At 35.7% G+C, this 14,452-nt stretch overlaps 1 protein-coding gene across 2 annotated transcripts in view; it reads left to right on the plus strand.

Moving 5' to 3' along the window:
- The window catches only part of me1 (malic enzyme 1, NADP(+)-dependent, cytosolic), a 79,366-nt gene that overhangs the window by 23,690 nt on the left and 41,224 nt on the right, over positions 1-14,452 (plus strand). The window contains exons 2-3 of one of the 2 annotated variants that reach the window (XM_026283845.1): positions 472-605; positions 5,063-5,212. In XM_026283845.1, the coding sequence (XP_026139630.1) occupies positions 472-605; positions 5,063-5,212 (284 nt within the window). Of the gene's footprint in view, positions 1-471; positions 606-4,949; positions 4,972-5,062; positions 5,213-14,452 lie in introns of those variants that run through there. The other variant, XM_026283846.1, reaches the window with a different exon arrangement.

The following is a 14,452-nucleotide window of genomic DNA, read 5'->3' on the forward strand; positions in this document are numbered from 1 at the left end:
AGAGATTTGAGATATTTCCCCAGAATGCAAATGTAATTAATGTAAATGTGAACAGGAAAAATCAACAGGAAATCAACACTGGCCCTGTTTTTTATAAAATAATATTTTATATATACATATTTATATACAATAATGTTTATGAAATAAGTCCTTTATGCTAAACATGTATAACTGTTTCCATTTTAATATATTTATTACCATAATGTTTTGATATAATATTAAAACATGAATATTATTTTCATATAATAAATGTATTAATTCGCATGAGGTTAGCATCCAGTACTCCAGTCTTCAGTGTCACATGATTCTTTAGAAATCATTCTAATATGCATTAATCACGTTTTGTCATGCATGTTTAACTTGTTATGCTGTTACACATTATGGAAATAAAATGGATTTCAAGATTCACTTCACTCCAATTTTAAACTTGGATAAATTGAAATAGTTGACTGTTCTGTGTCCTCTCTGCAGGGGATGGCCTTCTCCCTGGAGGAGCGCTTGCAGCTTGGCATTCATGGCTTGTTGCCTCCTTGCTTCCTCAGCCAGGATGTGCAGGTATTGCGGGTCCTCAGAAACTACGAGCTGAAAAAGGATGACTTGGACAGGTGAGGAAATTATGTCCTGGCATCCATCCTGTTGTTGTCAAACGGTCCTGCTCCACTACAATTTCTTTGTCTCATGTCGATCTGTTGTTCACTATAACTAGATTTCACACCTATCAGATCACAGAAATAGTGTTAGATATAAGACTTAGGCCCAATCCCAATTCTATTTTATACCCCTTCCCCACCGCCTACACCTTCCCCTTCTCCCTTGAAACAGAGTGTCAAGGGGTAGGGGAGAAAATATTCCGCTAAGGATTGGGACACCACTATTATGCCGTCACACATCTTCATTCGTCGTCTAGCTCTTACAGTACACACATATACTGGTGTGTATTAGAGCCTTTAATTATCGTTCTGTATTAATGAGCTGCTTACTGACACACACACATATCGGAAATCGTGCAGCTCACACATCCAGGAGAAAATATACTTGTCAACACTTCCCCACAACTTTCATTAAATACAGTTTTTAAATACTGAATCGCTACATTATATTATCCAGCGACGAGAGGATACAATCGCTGTTTTTAAGTAAACTCAGTCTAAAAAGATAAACGCACAGACGCGAAATACAAGCAACTTCCATTTCTCTTTCTGTCTCTCTCTCTTTCTCTCTCGAATAGGCAATATTTGAGAAAATCTTTTAGCGATTTCTAATTATTGGGGGGATAAGCCCCCATCAATGTCAACAGCAGTTATCGCTCTGATCAGACATATGCTGTGGCACTATCATTCAGTCTGTAATGATATGATGTTCTATTAGCAATTTTTTGCTAACCTTTCTTTCAGGTAACATGACCGTTAATATGAACTCACAATAGAATCTTACATAAAACCATTGATTACTTTTCGTTAAAATCTTTGTTTATGCCAAAAAAGCTTACATTTATGTGTCTTTTTGTTCGCTGTAGCAGCCATGTTGCCGAGATAATTCATACCCTTGTTTGAAGTGTGGTCCTGAAAAATCTCCGTTTGAAGGGCTATCTGGCCCTTCCACTTACCCCTACCCCTCCAACCAAAAGAGAATCCAGACACCCCTACCCCTTCACGTGAACGCGCAAAACGCGGGGAAAGGGGAAGGGCTAAGGGGTAGAAATGGGATTGGGCCTTACTGTTGTTGCTGACATTTGGACATTAAAAGTTGATCCTTTGTTGTTGCTTTTTCTGAACTACAAAGCAAAAGAACATCAATAGTTGAATACCCCTGCTGGTTGACGGGACTAAAAAGGCATTATCAAATATCATCTAAATAACATAGAATTCATTAGCCCCTACTGTTATGCCACTCCCAGAGCAGTAGGGGATCTGTTCCTATTTTTTGCAGGCCTGGAAATTAGTCATGTAACAGTCTTTGCCAGAGAGTGGACGTGATTTTTTTCTGGATTTGTCTCTTTCAGTCGATTGACCCTGACCTCGGCATGCATATTACTGACTGATGGAGCAATGAGGGATTCTTTCCCAGACTATCAGAGCTATTTTGATGTGTGTTTTGTGAAGGGACGAGACACATGGCAACATTTTGAATAAAAATATTTGAAGGGTATTTTGAAAAAGATAGTAAAAGCCCTTATTGGCTTGGATTAGGGAGACAAATAGTTTTGACAATTTGTTGACTAAGTACAGAATCAGCCTCTGAAACAAGTCTCTGCCATTAACAGTGGTCAGTGGACTGAGGAGAAGTCGTGAGTAGACATTTCACAACAGAGCTAATTCATTGCATACTGTAATAAAGCTTCTCATTCTGATCCTTTATTTGATTAATATCAAGTAGTGGGGACTTCAGAAAGCATTGATTATCCATTCTCTCTCTCTCTCTCTCTCTCTCTCTCTCTCTCTCTTTAGGCATATGAATAAACTAAATAAAAGCTCATTGTGTAGTAGTGACATGCAATTTGTGATCAGCTTTCATTATCATACATTGGGCTTTCAGTCACTGTATTTTTGTCCTGCCTAGAAGCTGGCTTCTTTTTATGATAAGCTTGGATAAGCTCATAAATGGGGTGGTGATTTGCAACAAATAGGCAAAGAATGAAACTGTGGTGACTGATGTCACTTGTTATTTAAATGCAGAGATATACTGTAGGCACAGAGTTAATGGAATGTCATGACTTGTAAGGAATATTATTTATTGTGAATGTGTAGTGCAGTATGTAAATATTGTAAATTCATGGTTTTGAGCTTTGAATGTAAGTAATTTCACTCTTTAGTGATTTTGGGGACTCAGCATTTTGGGGAAATGTTGCAGAAAAGCATACAAAATACTGTATATCTTGATGCGTGTTTTGCCATAATACACAATTGTTGTCAATCTTTAGACTTTTATCAACAAGAAAAAAAGGTTGACACATCAGTGGGACTGCAAAATATAGAAATGATTGGAAAATCATGAATTGATTGTACACTCACTGAACGCATTATCATATTGTGATATTTAAGTTATTGCAGTATTGTGCAGCCTTTCACATCAGAAAGAACATGTAAGTTTGAAAGCTTGACCGGAAAAGTTTTAAAGAAAGAGAAATCTGATTTAAGCATATGCAAGGATAAAGTTCATTAAGGTCCAGAATTATCACGCTTGTTAACATAGTCTATAAGCACCTCATTTTAAGTACTGCTTTCCCCTTGACAATGCCAACGCATATAATAGGAACAGTATAAACTCTGTGAAAGCCATTACATTCAACAGTTTATTGGGAATACATACAGCTTTACAACAGCAGTTGGCTTTGCCAAAATAGAAGACGGCCAATCCAGCCAGATTCTAGTGTAGCTGAGTCTCAAGAATGACGTTTGGTTGATACTCCTGAGACGCTTGGGTAACAAGGTGGGTAACAAGGTGGCAAAACATCACTCACACATTTCACCTTCACAAACACTGTTAGAACGCCGGGAGCCGACAACATTCACGCAGAGTTCGATTTCTCCCATTCCACCTTTTACAGTCCTGGTAAACATCTGTTTCCTTCTGCCTCAGGAAGGTGGGCACGCTTTTTCTGAGCCAAACAAGAGAGATATTATGCTTTTGCCTTGATGGAAAGCTCGCTCGGACTGATGGGGAATGTGACGCGCTCTTGTTAATTTGGGTCAGATGTAGAACTTGAACGTATTTCTCTTTAACGTATTTCTATAACAAGGAACTTGTGTCTAAGCTCTCAAGGGGCATTTCTGTGCACAGTGTGTGTATTTTTCCTAGCATTTGACATAAGCAGGGAAAATCCCCAATTATTCTTGAGCTTTGTTTAGAAGCAGCAGTCAAGACTTTCAAATGTGACAGTCTGGTCATCTCTGTAATACATTTGTTGGCATTTTCATGTAATTTCTTACCTAATATGTGCCACTGTGTCTGCACTGTAAAATGAAACTATTCTTTTTTTTTTTAATCATCGTTATATATATAAAAATAAATAAATTATATATGAAATAAGTTGAGTTGACTACAATAAGTACACCATACAAAATTAAAGACAAACAAGTTTGTGAGTTTCATTAAAGACAGAGGAAGTGGTTTAGTCTGTTTTTTAGTAGCCACCCTAATAATAACGATAATGCTAAATGAAATAATTTATAGTAAAAATAATAATAATAATAATAAAAATAAAACTATTTTGGTGTCCAAGAAGGGCTATGTCAGAAATAAATTTCATCTATTATTAGTCTCTTTCATTCTGTCTCACACATTTTCTGCTCATCCTCATATTTTCTGTTTCCTTATATAAACTTTTGTTATTCTCTTGTGGATGTTGGCATGTCTGTTTCTCCTTTAAGCTGGTGTTACACCAGCTGAATTGTGACGGCTCAAATATGGGTAGGAGATTTCATGCTTACTGACTGTTGTTGGTGGTAAAGATTAGTTTTTCTTCCATAATCACAGATTAAGAATTAAATAGGTCTGACTGATTAAACCAATTCATCTGACTTTCCCTCCGATTCCCTGTCACATACTGTATTCAAAAGCCCCATTTTTGCAGCAAACTTTAACATTAAATTTACCAGTCTACTCATCGGTCTTTGCAAACATAAGTCTGTGCTGGCAACTTTAAATGATTGAGTTTACATAAACCTACCTTAAAGCGATAGTTCACCCAAAAGTCCATCCTAGTTTACCTCAAGCCATCTGTAAATGACTTTCTTCTTTCTTCTACACGCAAACACACTCCTTTTGGCTTATATCGAAATCTAGGATTTTTTTTATGTAAATCTGATAGTCATATACACCTAAGATGGCTTGAGGTTGATTAAATTATGGGGTAATTTTTTTTTATTTTTTTGTGATCTGTGCCTTTAAATGTAGAGCAATATAATCCCAGGAAGTCCTGAAAACCCAGAAGCTATTCTCCAAACCTTGTGTCTGTCCTGCTTTCTAGCTGTAATTTATTTGTTCCTTTAGCATTTGCTGAAAATTGTAATAAAATGTCCTTTAATGTATGTTGATATATTTATGTTCTACTTTCTTACAGATACGTCTTTCTTATGGGCCTTCAGGATCGTAATGAGAAGCTGTTTTACCGAGTCTTGACCTCAGACATAGAGAGATTCATGCCCATTGTGTACACGCCTACGGTCGGCCTAGCATGCCAGCAGTATGGCCTTGCATTCAGGAGACCTAGGTAAGAAACTGCTGAACATAATTTAATTTGTTTTTATAGTTAAGTTCTTTCTCCTTCAACACGTTCCTTGAGCAAACACATCCATCCGACTGACAGATTTCTTTCAGCTCCTGGCATTGTTTCTCTGCTTTTTGGAAATTGTTCTAAAAATCTTCGAATATCTTGCCTCCAGGCAAACGAAACTGAATGCCTCTGGAAAGTTTAAACATCTGCCTGGAGAGATGAATATACATCCTGTCATTACAGAAATCTATATTATGGTGGAATTTGAAGACTGTTCTGTCAGATTTTTATTTTTTATTTTTTGACTCCTTGAAGTACAGTATATGCCAGTATAAATAAGCATAACCTTTAGCTCATTGACGAGCTGGCATATGCTGTGCTGGCATATGCTGTGAGATTGTTATCATTCGCGGCTTCCTTTGATGGTTCAACTTGTGATTAGCAGCCATTATCACCCATTTTATCTATCAAACTATGTCCCTTTTTGCCTTTTTTTCCCTTTACTTTGTGGAATGAGTTAGGTCTGGACATGATCAAAAATAAGAATGCGTTTCAAGTCTTTTCATTGTTTTCACTGATTCATTTTGAGGGATTTCCTAGGATCCTCAAATGAGGGGAAATTTTAGAGCATTCCACACCCTCAACTTTACACAAGAGCCTTCCACAATCTCCCCGAATGCAAAGTATTTGGAAAGAATGCCTAGCAGGCCCATTACGTCTGATTTTGTGATTATAGGACAGTGGTTCTTAACTGGTGGATTGCAACCCAAAACTGTGCCCCAGGTCTGTTCTGATAGGGTGGAAGGACAGCAGGGGAAAAACTAATTATGCACAAATTCAAATTATTATTATTATTATTTTTCTTTGTAATGCATGGATTCCTGAACTTTTTTTGTCATCTGAACCTCTTTCACCTAATATCTTACATAAATAAATATACATTTCAATATTTATGTATAACATTTGCATGTTCACAGTTCTCTGACATGGCTTAATGGTCGTATGACATGCATGTTAACATAAAATATTTAGTCTTTTTTAGAAAGTGTTTTGTTTATATTGTTGTTACTTTAAATTTGATATATTTTTATGATATAATTAATTGTAAGCTTTAAAAAAAAAAAAAAAAGTTTCAATTCTGCTTAATGATTCCTGCGTTCACATTTCAATTCGATTAAAAACGATCAAGTGCAGGAACGGAAAGAATTTGCGCCCTGTTTGTGTAGGCGCGTGCACAGAGAGCAGCGCTCGGCAGTCGCACTGCGGGTTCCCAGTTTGTGTCAATTCTCGGACCGTTCCGTGTATTTCTACTGTTGAAAAGGTTGTTCCGAGCCGAAACTGACTTATTTCATATTTGTCGACCAATATACAGGAAACTACATCAGTATATAATCATAAACACAGCCGTTTTTGTCTTACGTGAACGTAAACAAATGAGAAAGAAAACACACGTACAGCATTTTTGCTTAAAGAGACAACAGCCTAATAAACGCACTGCCTGTCATTAATGTTAATCAAAGAACAAAAGAAAACCATTCACTGAGCTTGACTGAATATATTTAATAACTCTAAATGATTAATCCTTATTTTATTTATATAAAGAAAACTATGCAGTGTTTTTAAACTTTTAAATAGTTTCTATACCTGAAATTTAGTTGTATTTATTTATGATATTGCTAATTGATTTGTTTGTTCCTATCTTATTACTTACATCTTATTGCTATCTTTAACACTTTAATATTTGAAATTTATATTAATCTAGGTGTTTTTGTCTATGTTTTTTTTTTTTTAAGCAGAGGCAAAATTCCTCTTGCAGTGTTTTGTAGGCTGCTGATTTTTTGCTCATGTTATTCAGCTGCAACAGAATGCTTTGTAAAAAAGACAGAATACATGTTTGACATCTAAATGTTTGACTTAATTTTTTTATATATTGGAATTCAGAATCGGAATCAAAATCGATAAGCAGAATCAGAATCGGAATCGGAATCGATAAAATTCCAATGATACCCAACCTTAGTCACCACCAGGTAGGAGCGACAATCTCAAATTAGAGCGCTTATCACAACAATGTGAAATGCACATTGCTTTGAATCTCACACTCAGACAAAAGACTGCAGCAGTGTGTTCCAGTTACATTTTACATTAAGTGCTCAGCCAGGGATTTTACAGATATTAACCGAATGTTAGTAAGAAAATATTGAGAGAGTCTTTTAGAGAATTAATGACCTGGGGGAAAATGTACAGGTAAATGAATTTGCTTTGTATTTAACAGAAACAGATAATAATATTTACATATACTGTAATGTGCAATGTAATGTTTTTTTTAAAGACAACATACTGCATAATAAACCAGTTTCTTATCACTCAGGATAACCAGAATTTACAAAAGCGTGTTGAGATTTATCATACCAGCTTTCCTGTGTGTTTCCAGTTGGGTTCAAAGATTTCATAACAAATCTTTGAACTCAACACAGTGGCTCAGTGTGAGTTGACCTTCTGCAGTGATGATTTAGAGAGATACTCTTGCTGACCCTTTTGTCCCACCATTGATCTTCTAGTCGGTGAACTTTCTGTTGAAATGTCAGAGGTGTTGTCTGGGAATGTTGACAAATAGATATGATTGGCCTTTGCATGACCCGGAACTCTCGACTAAGTTGCTAACTTAATGCAAATTAAAGAACGTTTTTAGTGTATTAGTAAGTGTAAACAGTTTTTCTTGATTTCTAAAATACAATTCATAAAACAATTCACAATTTTTTTGCAACACATTGTGATTTGAAGCCACTGTGTTATGTAGTAGATTTAGTTAAAAGTCTGTGCAATATTCAGTGTTACCCAATTCTGGGCCAATGCTTGTCTGTAACAAATCATTGAAATTGGCCGTTGAAGTTGGTTGTTGAGATTCGATTCCTCCCCTGTAAAATTGTGGAACCTTGCCCTGAAGCGAATGAGGCTGGTGAAAGAAATAAGGTGTAGCATTAGCAGTTTTGGTTGATATAGTTGTTCATGATGAAGAGTTTTTATGGTGTTATTTCCTCATGGAAGTATCAAGCAATGGAAGACTGTGGTAACAATATTAAATAAGACAAAAAATTAGGGAACATTTTAAAGTCTTTAAGTGCTAGTACAGATGCCAGAGCAATTTCAAAACCATTTGTGTTACAGAGGCCCCCAGTGTCTTCCTGTCCTGTGGATTTGCATGCGTTGTAGTTTCTCTGCTGTTGGTTATGTGAAGCACTGAATATCACAGGACTCATTTAAGAAGAACCCATTTCCTAGTGGTAAGAGGTTGAATGGTTTACCATTCTGTGATGGATGTGAATGCCCTCTAGTTATTCAGAAACCTCATTTTCCAACCACTGCGACATGCCGGCACGTTCTGCTTTTTTGCTTTATCCCAAGAAGGAGTTAAAGTAATCTCTGTGGGATTGTTTCTTTATATGATAAGATATTGATCAGAGGGCAAAAAAATATATATATTATTTTATAAATATATTTCTTGTAGAAAACTTCTGAGCAGCTGAAATGGTAAGTTTGTTTGATACAGAGAATTATTAAAGTTGTTTGCAATCCTGTGATTCTTGTACCAGAAATTGAAATTGAGGCTGCAGGAAATACAAAATGTAGGCTTAATGAATTAATTTAGCATGAAATGGGAAAAAATGTTTTGTAAAATGGCTCCAAACATTAAAAATATATATAAATGTATTAAAAATGCAGTAAAATAATTTATAATCTAAAATATAATTTATAAAATAATATGATTTTATAATATTTTTTATAATCCTGTGGTGGCAAAGCTAAATTTTCAGCAGCCTTTGTAGAGTTGCATGATCCCTCAGAAATCATTTTAATATACTGATTTGGTATTCAGGAATTGTTAATATATATATATATATATATATATATATATATATATATATATATATATATGAATGGTCATATATATTTTATTAACGTTGAAAATATTACTGTTTAATATATTTTTCAAATATTAATTTATTTTGGAAACTGAGAGTTCAAAAGAAAACAAAAATGTCTAATAAACATTCATTTCAAACATACTTGCTTTTATTGACGTTTTTGGTCAATACCCCCCCCCCCCAAACACACACACACACACACACACACACACACACTGCACCCGACACAGTGACTCTCACATAATGTACAAATACACTGTTCTGACCTCAAGGTTAACAATGCACATTTACCAGGTTTTAGTGTCAGCTCTTATAAGGGAGGAAATAAAGTATATCACACAGAGAAAAACAGGTGTTGTACACGCAAACAATGTTGTAATAATTATTAGCATTTTTATATACTGTTAAACCTGTGGTCTTCAGTCTCAGAGGCCAAAAAATTCACAGTCCAGATGTTTTATTTTAGGTTAGCTGTTGATCCAGATGTGTTCATCTGGATCCATGCCATTTTTTTTATTATTTTTTCAGTCACCTTGGCAAGAAGCTTTTGCTCAGTGGTTGGGTGGATTTTAAAAAGACATCTTCATTTTAAAATAGTGTAGCAAATTTATGCAGCGTTTAGCAGAACTTAGATCTTGCATAACAAGCAATCTATAATAACATTTGTTAGAGGTCTTAGCCATGTGCACCATTATTTGTCAGTGGTAAGAATATTTTGATAATATTATGAACCCATTTTCACCTGTTTTGCAGAGATGAGACATTATACCATGATCAATGCTTAACAAATCACATAATGCTTGTTGTCTGTTGTTTTAAGATTATATAGGAATGCATGAGGCTTGGATTTAGTGTCACTGTGCAATTGTTGTTTTGTTTTGATTGTTTTTTCCATGGAAAAGCTCATGAAAGCATGGAATTAGTAAATATGAAAGCTAAGTTATCTTAAATGTTCAGAATTTATTGCTGGAAGATATTAAATGAATATTTTACCGCATAAAAAAACATCCTGAAATTAATTTACTCACTAGTCATATGAATTGGACTGAATTAATTGTTTACAAACTAGACCAGTCTAGTTCCCAGAAAGCAGAATTATCAGTGGATGACAACTTAAATGCAGTTCTTTCAGTTCCAGGTGCATTTGTTGAAAAGATTACTTTTAAAGTCCTTTCATTGAAGCTGCATGGAAAACCCCCAGTATATTATCACAAATTTCTCTTTTTGTGTAGAATGGAAGAAGAACGTCATACAATAATTAATTCATTTCTGGACAAACTTTAATCTCTTTAAACCTAGCGTGTAGAAAAAAAAAAAACTCCATATTTGAAGTTTAGTACTAAGTCAAGCTCCAGACTCCGGTCTGCCTGTACTGTTTCTCTGAAATGAAGCGAAGTAGGGAAGTCACAGCACAAAGTCTTTGGCCTGACCATAAAGAGATCTTTTAATAGTTTGGGAATGAATTGAAGATGCCAGAGTGTGTTTAATAAGTGCTTGTGAAACACTATGCAGCGTGCTATGATTTTCTCAAGGGGAGGAAAGAACTCTCTATTGCAGGCTCTTTTGCAGTGCTGAACACTATTGCAGTGTTTTATAACTCTGTGTGGTGTCATATTTTAAAAAGGCCCTGTCTAAGGTCACTGTGCTGACGCTTCTACATTTAATTTTAGTGCCTTATTATTTTATCAGCTGCAATAAGTCCAACAACTCCTGTGGGAAAGCAGAATCTCAGCCTGAACAGACTTTAAATGTTGTTTAGTTAAATAAATAAGCCTGTGGGCAATTTTGTCCTCTTTGAAACTGTGGGAAAGTAACCTTCAGGGACAAAAACTCAGACATTCTTCACTCTTCAGCTCATTAATCTTGCTCTTTTTCTTTTTAGCAAATCTGTTGATGTTTGGTTCCGGATGCACACTCATAACTAATTATGTGTAACAGGACATTTTTAATTCAGATTGATCTTTCTGTCTAATGTGGATAGAACCCAAAATTGTTTGTAGATGTGAATAAAACACATACAGGTAAGACTTGTGGCCTTAAAAACCTGTTAAATTTTATAGGACATTATTAAAGCATTCATTTTTCCTGTAAGTGCATTTAGTCTTGGAGTTTTATAACTTGGAAGGCATCAAGAGGTTGCACATCACTCCAAAAAGCGTGACATACACAGTTTTTGAATAAATTGTGTCTTAGGATGGTAATCACATTTAAAGAGGACTGAAAAAGCATGACAGGCATTTCAGCAAAAATGAAATTGCATGACGGGTGTCAATTTACCTCTCCATTTGTGAATATAATTCTGATATGTGGGTGTTTGTCATCATTAAAACTTTGATGTCAGACTTGTTTTTTGCTTGGATCTCTATGGCGTCAACATTTTGGAGAAATGTGAACGTCATGGACCACCATGCCATGCTAGCAGTGAATGGATAATTCGACTGCATATGGCAACTCCTTTAGCTGTTATTTGATGTTTACAATGGTTTTTAAGATTTATGCTGTGATTATGAAATCTTTTTTTATGCAGTGCACCTTGCCCATGCATGTTGTTTGAATAGACCCTTTCTTTGAATATCTCATTAGACACATAAACACAGCTGTTCAGGATGATTCGGATGCTTTGCTTAGGGGAAATTGGCAGTAATCACCGCACTATAGCAGCTATTCAATGAGCTACGTGGGTGCAGGACACCTACAGTCAACAAAGAAGGCTTTGGAATATATTGTTGATGTATTTGTTTGGGAAAAAGCTTTACCTAAATAAACATGCCATGAACAATTCAGGCTGTTTTTCAAATTTTCTGTTAGATTATAGGATTTGTCCACTTTGCACCTAACCCAAGCCTTCTCAGTTGTACAGTTGTAATGGGGTGGGGAATGTCTAGTTTAATTTTTAAACCCCTTAAGGAACAAACCATGAATGATCACCATTGTGTCCTTGGGAATGACACTGAACCTTGTTTAAGGACACTGTCCATGCACTTACTGTATCTTTCTTCGGATAAGTCGAATGTCAGGTTAATGACATCTTCGTAAATGTTTATGGAAACTTTGACTAGCTCTGCATGACTCCATAGCGATGTAATTGGTGATGACTGTTAAGAATGTTTTGTCAACTGAGCTGAAAATCTGTGGAAAATCTTTTTTTTTTTTTTTTTCATGGCTGCTCGAAATTATGCAATATTATTGTGTGACTTTCTTAATTAACGTTTAAAAAAATACACATATATGTATATCGGTAATGTTACCTTTTATTAATTATTACTGTTATCAAAGAACTAAAACATTTACAATTAATAATAAAAACATAAATCCAATCATCACAAATAGCTTTGTGCATTGTTAAGTCTCAAATCCTGTACATTTTGTCACAAAATTCTAACAATAAATGCAGTTTTGACACTGTGGCGTGAAGAATCACTGTAGCACTTCAGTTCTAGCAGAGGCATGGCATGTATCAAATGAGGGGAAATGTGTCTCATGTAATCACTCAGCATGAAAGAAGGACAGCAAATAAAACAGCTTGTGATCATTTCACTTAAAGTGTTAGTTCACCCAAAAGTGCAAATTCTGTCATTAATTACTCACCGCCATGCCATTGCAAACCCGTAAGACTTTTGTTTATCTTCAGAACACAATTTAAGATATTTTTGGTGAAATCCAAAAGCTTTCGGACCCTGCATAGACAGCAACAGAACTAACACATTCAAAGCCCAAATACATTGTTAAAATAGTCCATGTGACATCAGCAGTTCAATCCCAATTTTATGAAGCTATAAGAATACTTTATTTGCGCAAAGATAACAATAATAACAACTTCAACAAATCAAATTTTTCTCTTGCTTGTCAGTCTTCGATGCACCTTGAGGAGAGTACCATGATGCATGCGTGTGATGCTGCTGATGCAGAATTCAGCATTCTGACGTAGAACTCAGATGTGCTGCGCCTTGTTTACAAGCAGTACCACTGCTCCGTATACGCAGAGTATGCAGTCTGTGTAGGGCACCAACTCCCAGAGGGGGCACTATCCCAGTTGCTCAAAAAAACAAAACAAAAAACAAAACATGCGCCATTATCCCATCCGCACTTGCGACCACTCACACCTAATGTTTGCGGCTGAATGTTAATAATTGATGGATGGACATCTATGTTAATAATAATACATAATGTAGGCAAATACAAAATAAACAATTTATGTACCCGTTATTACAAATGCCTGTAAAGGGAGCCAAATGCCATGTAATTGCTGCTGTTACATTACAGGACAATCAAATGCACATGCACATACACTATTTATTTATTAATTTATTATTACTTTTTATCTCTGTAGGAGTCAAGGTTTAGAGAATCTTAATCTACTGAGTAGGATCAAATCTTGCTTATTGTACTATTTTACATGAACCTTACATTAATCTTCTGTTGAAATAGGGTCCGGAGAGACATGTGAATCACACTAACAGGGATTTGTGTACAGTTGTTATATTTTACATGCTTGTAGAAAATGCAGCCCGCATTCATCTATAAAATATAGCACATCTGTACAAACCATAAATCATAGTCACACAAGCAATATTTAATAATGCTGTAACTGTGCCTTTTAAATAATTTCCAAGGCTCTCTGAATTAACTTTCCTTAAAAGAGTCTCTGTGTGGTCAGACACAGTTAATACTATTTTCATATGGGATGTTAGTGCAGTTTTGGCCTTTGTTGTAGAGTAGAAGTCATCTTGTGGCACAGTGAGCCATTTACATTATTTTGATATGGCCTTTTAAGCATGTCAGCTGTTTCATAGCCAACATTATGCCAAAATGCAACAATTCCCGCATGGTAATTGATGGAAAAATGGAGAATATCCGTAATTTATGTGTCCTTTTTTTTCTTTGACTGCAGAGGGCTTATTCCATTAGCATTGCGTGCATGTGTGTGTGTGTGATAGAGAGTTTCACTGTTATGTAAGCTTGGGTAATTTGACTCTTCTGGCTGTCTGGATGCTAGGCCGAGGAACTGCCTGTGACTCTCACAAATATAAACGGGCAGCTCCCTCTGACCCACAGACATTCAAATGCAGCTGATTTGCACCACATTTTATTGAAGGAGGAAGGCCAGTACCATCTACGCACACTTTAATCATTATATTTATTCCTTTCTAGCAGTCATTTTTCATCTAAAAGCCCTCAGCCATGTCTGGACAGCTCATAATGAGAGCGATGCAAACCTCAGACTAGCACTCGAGGTCTGCTGATGATGGTCTGGGATTATAATTCTCTGATTTCAAGAGCTGAAATGGCTTTGCACTTTGCACAGGCTTTAAGG

Source organism: Carassius auratus, chromosome 16, assembly GCF_003368295.1.
Source record: "Carassius auratus strain Wakin chromosome 16, ASM336829v1, whole genome shotgun sequence".
In the NCBI taxonomy this organism is placed as follows: domain Eukaryota; kingdom Metazoa; phylum Chordata; class Actinopteri; order Cypriniformes; family Cyprinidae; genus Carassius; species Carassius auratus.